General features: G+C 41.4%; 1 protein-coding gene across 1 annotated transcript in view; it reads right to left on the bottom strand.

Annotated features, from left to right (window-relative positions):
* The window catches only part of sfmbt2 (Scm like with four mbt domains 2), a 46,213-nt gene that overhangs the window by 22,026 nt on the left and 16,282 nt on the right, over positions 1–7,905 (bottom strand). Inside the window, exon 5 of the mRNA XM_087170808.1 lies at positions 6,053–6,073. Coding sequence (XP_087026934.1) covers positions 6,053–6,073 — 21 coding nt within the window. The remainder of the gene's footprint in view (positions 1–6,052; positions 6,074–7,905) is intronic.

Here is a 7,905-nt window from a genome sequence, read left to right as displayed (position 1 = left end):
CCCAGCTTGCGGCTTCATTTTGCTGTAGTGCTGCTGTGTATATAAATAATTATCTATTATTCTTCATTTCCATCCCGAAGGCAGCAGACACGCAGAGGTGAAAGCCTGACTTTCACATAACAATAAGTGCATAATTAACCTTGAGGGAGGAGAGATCTTTAAAGCACCCCACCCCCCATCCTCCCCCATTCTTCTACAACTGTCCCGGTGCCAACCTCACCCCTCCTCCTCCTCCTCCTCCTCCTCCCCTTTCCCAGAGGCCCAGGCTGCACCAAAGCTGGCTTCAGTCTCCGAGCAAATATCTTAACATTAAAAAACAAACAAGAATATATGAAAGTTGCATATTTGCATATTCCCCCTCTCTTCTCTGTAAACAACCCGGGCTTATTTAAAAGCTTTACTTTAGATAATCAATGTTATAATTAAAGGAGAAAAAATGGTCTCGGTGCTTCTCGGTGATCGCAGCGGTGCAACAGATTCTAATCAGAGTTAATGGGAGCAAATTGCGCCTGATTCCCCGCTCCGTCTTATCCAGTCATTACGCGGCGGCATAGAGATGAGCTGGAAAGCCCTTTGTAATTTAACTCCATTTTAACTGACAGGTTTTCCAAACAGGCCGTGAGCACGTGGGCGCGAGGAAAAAAAAACCCAACAAAACAAAACAAAAGCCTTGTGTGTTTACTGAGAGACGTCCCACTGTTGTGTTGCTGTGTTTGGCCGGGGCGGTTTCATAAGCAATATTGTTAACATTTTTATAGTCCTGCTCATGACAGGGCAGGGAATATTACAGCAAATCTGTGTAAGTATGAATTACCTCAGCGACGTGTTAGCGCTAAGTGCTAAAGAGCCCCGCAGTGGTATTGTCATCGTGTGTGTCTGTTTTGACGTAGACTTCCTTTGATTCTTTTCTCCACTCACGAAAAAAAAAAAGCTTCTTTTAAAAAGGCGCATACTGCTTATGAAAATGAAGCCTATTCACACACACACACACACACACACACAAAAGGCACAAACACACACACACTCTTCTATAGTATACAAGACAAACACAGAACCATAGTGAGGTTATGCAAATGTAGAGGTTGCAGCAGGGAGGGCTGCTGAAACGTGAACCAGACTAGAAGCTGTGTGTTGTGTTGTTGTATCAGGCTGCGCTGCTTTCAGTGGAAAGTTAAAACAGGCATCATGACATTACTGAGAGAATACTGCATGTGCAAGTCGATATACAGTATATCACATATGGCAAGGATGTGCAAAAGCTCATATCAAATAAGCGTGGTGAAGTTTCCCACTGTCAGACACCAAAGATATATGTATTAATAATAATAAAGAAGAGGCGGAAGAAGCAGAAAATTAAGAAGATAAATAACAAGAAGACAATTAAGAAAAAGAAAAAGAAGAAGAAGCAGAAAATTAAGTAGAAGAAGAAGAAGAAAAATCTATGCTGTGTCCCTGAGAGCTCACAACATAATGGAATTGTTTCCAGGGGACACAAAGAAGTGACGCACTTGCATGGATTCATTATAATACACGTGCTATAAAACGTCCATGTGCACTTGTTGTTCAATGCTTTTAACTTCAAAAGTCACAAAGCATCGAAACAGCAAGTGCGTCCCCCTGGAAACGCTCCCGTTGTCGTCGGTGCCACTAACGATCTGCCCCAGGAAACGGGCGGACTCTGCGATCTCCTTCAAGTCCCGTCTTATAACTCACTTTTATCCCACAGCTTTTCCTAATTTTACTTTTCCCCTTGAAGTGAAGTTTTATTTCTCTGTACTCGTTTTTATTCCCTGATTGTTTGAAATCTATTGCCTTTGTTAAGAATTTAGATTTTGAAAAGAGGCTCTATAATTGAAGATTATTATTATTATCATCATGTGCTTGTGTTTTCTTCAGTTGCAGTGCTCTGAGCCCTCAGGGCCACCGTACGTAAAGCCCCTCTCCGCGCTGCCCACTCATTCATTACAACAGCACGTCTGTGAGCTTGTTGCAGCAGAACCAGCTTCCACAGAAACCTGACTCTGGCTCAACTTCTGCTGCAACACCATGTGGCAATGAACAACTGTGTGTAAGGCAAACACGCATCAGGAAAAATATTAAGAGGTTTGACTGTCGGTTTATGTCTCAAATGTAACTTTAATTATAAATTTTCTCTTTTTGAAGGTGGCAGTTATTGATGTAGGATTACTTGCAGGGTTTTTGTGGTTGTATGTGTTGGTGTTGTCTTGTTACTGTTGAGTAATATTTATATCTCTGCTTCTTTCTACCTTCACTATGTTCCTACTGTTTTTTGGGACAACAGTGGAAAAGTTTCTTAAATCCTTAAATCTTAAACTTTTTGGAAGTTTTTTTCACTTTCAATGCAAATTATTATCTTAAATGGTCACGATGCTCAAACTGAATCAAATCAAACGTATTGTTAGTGCACACTGTGGGACTGAGCTAATCTGCTGTTTACCTGCAGAAGCAGATGTATTGCTGCTGCGGACATTTACACTTGGACTGTTGCAAGAGCTGCGATTGGTCAGTACAGGTTTGCAAGTTCAGGGGAGATTACTGATCAAGTAAATTGAGGAAACGCTCAGATTTAGAGGCAGTGACTGTGTGAAAAGTCAAAATTAAACCTGTTTGTTGTTCCTTTATACCACAAAGTAAATCAGAGAATGTAAACAGCTTAGAGTTGAAACCATTAGTCATTTATCGTTTAGTCGATCGACAGAAAAACTATTTTGAAAAATGCCTAACATTTCCTTATTTTGGCCTTAAGGACATTGTCAATAGGTATTTTATTGACCAAATGATTAATTGAATACTCAAGAAATTATTCTTAAAACACATTTGTACGTTTTCTCTGCCGCCAATCGTGGTTTCTTGCCATTGTGTTTACAAGACAAGAGGTTATAATACGCCCTCCGAGCAGCGCTGGAGCTACAGTGACTCGGTATCGGAAAGTGATGAGACAGGCTAGCTGGTTAGCGTGCTAACTAAAGTAGAAGAAAAGATATGATAGAGACAAGATTTAACATTGGCAATGGTTTCCAGCTCTTGGTGAGTAAAGGAATAACTTGCAATGTTTCTTCTAGACTAGTATGTAAACAGCTGCTAATGCTAACGCTAGCTATGTAGCAATAGCAACCCTTACATATACCTCCTTATAAGCAAAGTACGGCCTAATAATGCACCAAATGAAAAGTAAAATATGACCTTTACACTGGAGCTAGAGGCATAGATCCACTTTTCCACGTCAGCTGATAAAAGCAGTGTGTCAGGGTTCAGGGGTCGCAAGGGTCACACCCAAACTAAAGCAATGTCAGTCTGATTACAGCCAAACACCACAGCACACCACACTACACACACACACACACACACAGCAGAAGAAGAAGAAAGGTCTATCTGAGCGCGTCATCTCCAGCAGGCACGGTGAATTCATTATGCAAATGAAATCTGTTCGACGAGCAGCTACCTTACCCACATGACCAAACTTGTGATGTAGCCTCAAAAAATAAAAATATATAAATAACCTCTTTACATGAGTGGCTGAATGTATCACACACACATACACACACACACACACACACACATGAGATACCAAGGGAATCCACAGCAGCTCGAATCCGTCTGAACGAGCTTCACGTGCACTAAAAATGCCATAAATATGCAAAGTAGGTTGAATTACATGTCACTGTCTGGATCTGTAACCGCTGTTAATTTAACTTTCTGACTTACCTGCCAGAGGATTAGAGAGAAAAAGATTTATTTTCCGAGATCTGCCTTCGCTCGTCAAAACTTAATTTATATTTCTCATGCACCTTCCTGCTTGAAATCTTCAAAATAAAAACACACAAAAACACGAGGTTACCATGTTTAAATTAAGAGTTATTCTCAGCTAATAATCCAAAAGCAGGAGGGGGGGCACGGAGCCATTACAGGCGAGGTGGAAAAATCAACGCTTTAGCCTGTAAAAATGACTTTTTAATGTCGAAAAATGAGCAAATTACACAACAGAAGTGCTCGCAATGCTGCAAACGGAGACGCTGATTAACTCGGGCGCTGATTTGATGAGCACAAGGGCTTTGCCGAACGCATCACTTAGCAGGGGAGCATCTGAAGTGGAGCGTGTGTGTTTGTAAGGGTGTGTGTGTGTGTGTGTGTGTGTGTGTGTGGGCTGAGTTTTAGGAGCGAGTTTGACAAGGAGTTTAGGTGTGTTCGTTATATGTGGTTTAGTCCAGTTGAAACACTTTAAAGCAAATCTGTGTTCTGGTTTCGCACCTTCTCACAAAAGCGAGCGAATTCTGAAAACGGACTGCAGAGTGAGCAGGGAACCAATCAGAAGCCTGCTGAGTACAGTCATTGTGAAAGTCTGACATCTCTTCTTAAAGCTCAGTCTGGTCTGAAACAACACTTTCAAAGTGTTTTAAATGTGTTAAATATAAAGTTTGTATTATGTTATAATTCATTTAAGTGATTGACAATAAAAGCAGCTGCTGGTTGCAGCTTGTGAGATGGTTTTTGTGTGTGTGTTTCACAGCCTGAGCTTTTCCTTAACTAGTTCACCCACTTTGTGAAAAATAAAAAACATCTGATAGTATCCAACCGTGAAGACAGTTTTAGTTTTATTTGCCCTGATATCTGAATGAGATTTTTGTGCTGCACACAGCTTTGAAAAACAACTTTAAAAAAAAAAAAAAAAAAGAGATAAACAGGAACAAACAGAAACGGTTTCCCTGTCACTTCATTAACGCTGAAGCAACACAGTGACATCAGCAGGATTCACGGGGACGATATGGCGGCGCTCACATTCATATTCATATTCACATCGTTTGTGCCAGAGCTGCACAAGCGAGCGCGTCCCGAGAGGTCAGCGCACGATACAGATGATAAGCTCGTGTCCCATTCGCCCAGATTTGGTTTGTTCACACTTCAGTTTGGGTCACTTCAGCATTTAATGTGCGTTTTATCTGCGCGGGTCGAAAAGGGCGAACTGAGCCTTTAAGGAACTTTCTCATTCTCACAGACGTCTCTTTAGCTTCACACGTCCACAACTTTAAATATCCTCAAACTGCTGGTTTCCAAGGTCAAAGATCAACCTTGAATCTTAAGATTAGCTCTTTAAATATTAACAAGTTAAACATCTCAGCTTTATCCCGCTGAGGAGGAGGATTGTGGGAAACTATCACAAGGTTTGGAGCTGCTACTAAATGAACTAAAGAAACAAATACAACACTGCTACAACCAGGAGTCCTGAGACGTCCTCTGAAAAATATGTTATGGCTGTCGGGAAAACACGCTGGTCTCATCGGTACGCCTTCTTTTTCTTTTAAATATGATTTTCAGTCATATGACACACACACACACACACACACACACACACACACACACACACACACACATCCAAAAATGAAAGAGGAAAAACAATACATGCAGAGCAAACGACCCTAAACATCATTAACATGTAATTGTGACTCTGTTGTAAGTTACAGAATCAACTGATTATAAAAAGAAACACGTGTTTATGACGGTTTAGCCACTAAAGAAGCGATATCAGAAACTTCTCAGACACTTTTGCGACACACATTGATCTTATCTGCTCAAACACATTTCACACCCAGCCCGTCTCAAGTGACCAGTGACCTTCTCTTCCCCCGACACACACGCCTGTTTATCAAAGCGTCACATTTCTGACCGAGCTGCTGCATTTTGCACTAGTTATCATACGAGCACAGCTTGGTCTTAGCAGGCAAAGGCAGCAGCGCGTGTGTGTGTGTGTGTGTGTGTGTGTGTGTGTGTGTGTGTGTGTGTGTTATCGCTCTGCTAAGACACTCAGCTAGAGAGGAGTCACATGCAAGAAAGATGCAAGGCATGACAACTGAGCTGTGAGGTCACTTCCTGTAGAGAGATGAAAAGAGGAAGAGGAAGAAGAGGAGGAGGAGGAGGAGGAGGAGGAGGAAGCACACTGTACATGCGGCCTAACGTTGACACAGTGTTGATTCGATGTTAGCCACTAGTGAGCCGGGCAGGCGAGTTAGTCAGAGGCGCTGTTAGCGCTGCTTACCTTTTCTTAGGTAAACGTTATCTGAGAAACAAAAACACAAACAAAAAGGAAACAAATAAAACAGGTAACTGTAACACAGGTGTGAGCACTCAAAAACACACACAAACACACACACACACACATAACGCTGCTCTCATATTCCGGATGACTAAGCAACACACACACACACACACACACACACACACACACACACACACACACACACACACACAAATATGCATAAAATGATGCAAAGCCTTGAAATGAAGCAACAATTTTTATTTTTTTTTGTGGCCATATTCATAAACTGACAGTATGTTGCAGCAGCCTCTGTGGGGAATATAGAGCCGCCTTCATTACATGATTTATGCTTCGGTTTGCATCATTAAACACGCAGCACTGTCAGCTGTCCGTTATCATTATGAAAAGGAAAAGAGGGGAAACAGCGAAGGGAAGAGCTTCCTGAGGGACACAGGAGGAGATGGTTAATAGAGGTGGACATCAGTGGACAGAAACAGCTCATTTTTACAGATTTCTCTTCTTTAACTTCGGCTGAAATCCCTTTTCTCAACTGATATTATGAAAATTGGTGATATATTGATATATATATATAAATGTACGTGAGTTTTGGGGGGTTTTTTTTGTTTCAGTAAACGGGTGTTTTGACTTTTTCTGTTTCTTTCTACCGTCGCCATGAAATAAAAAAGAAGAAATGCAGATGTTGGAGTTGTTGGGATGATTTGAATCTAATCTAACTTCCTTCTTACTTCAATCTACTGAGCGGGTTTCGACTTGTTTGGCACACCTACAGAACGGCTGGAGGATCACGTCGTCGTCCGGTCGACTCTTTCTCCTACAAGGTGCGTATCATAACACACGCCAACAACTCCCTTCACCAGGTGTGTTTTGGACGAACCGTAAATGCTGCTTCGCTGGCAAAAGAGGCGAACGAGCTCAGGTGTGATTTGGAGACGTTCACACGGCTGTTTTTCTTTTATATATTTACATGGTTTTTCTGTCTTTTTCCATTTCAAACCCGCCTCTGTGAATCTGTGAACGTTTCTTCAGATGAAAACGTCGTCGTTACTTTATATGAGTGTTAATTTTAAGAGAGATTTTCACCTTACGGCAACAATTTCATCACTTGCTGTGCACAGACTGAGAGGATGGAGAGTTTAAACTCATCACTCATCTCTGCTGAACGTAAACACATTTAAAAACACCACCGCTCAAATCCTGACAATCTGAACTCTTTAACGGATGTGATTTGACATATTTCAATTCTCCAGTGTGAAGCTAAAACAATTAGTCAGTTAATTGACAGGAAACTAATTGGAAAAATCTTTTTTTAGCCAAAAAAAAAAGCCTCAAATTTACATTTCCAGCTTCTCCGACTGTAAACTGAATATATTCACATTTTTTTTGGACAATTAATCAAACAAAACACGTCAAATCATGATGGGCATTTAAAAAATAAATAAATAAATCATCCAACAGATTGATTGATGGTAAAAGTAAATCACTCCCTGCTGTCATGTCGTGCTTGGTGACTTGAAATACAAAAATAAATAAATAAATAAATAAATAAAGGCTAGTCCACTGCCGAATGAACGTGTCGTTTCCCTGTTTGATAGATAATCCACGGAGACGTGAAAACAGACGTTTATGAATCACCTGCTGCTACAAAAGGGAAAAATGAGTGAGTCGGTGAAGGGGACATATGGAGGCCGGCGTGAGGGCGAGGACGACCGAGTCAGGTGGAAAACATATCCAGGTCGTCTCACCGTCTCCACAACAACAGAGACGCCGGCTATCCATCAGCGGGGGAAAGTGTCGAGTAAAACAAATGGTCTGAACGCGGCTGGAGAGGGTGA

This window comes from Seriola lalandi, unplaced genomic scaffold (genome assembly GCF_002814215.2).
Source record: "Seriola lalandi dorsalis isolate HSWRI2012SDOR001 ecotype SW California unplaced genomic scaffold, Sedor1 jcf7180002054961, whole genome shotgun sequence".
Lineage (NCBI taxonomy): Eukaryota > Metazoa > Chordata > Actinopteri > Carangiformes > Carangidae > Seriola > Seriola lalandi.
The sequence above is the reverse complement of the archived record's forward strand: the minus strand, read 5'-3'. Positions and strand labels throughout refer to the sequence as shown.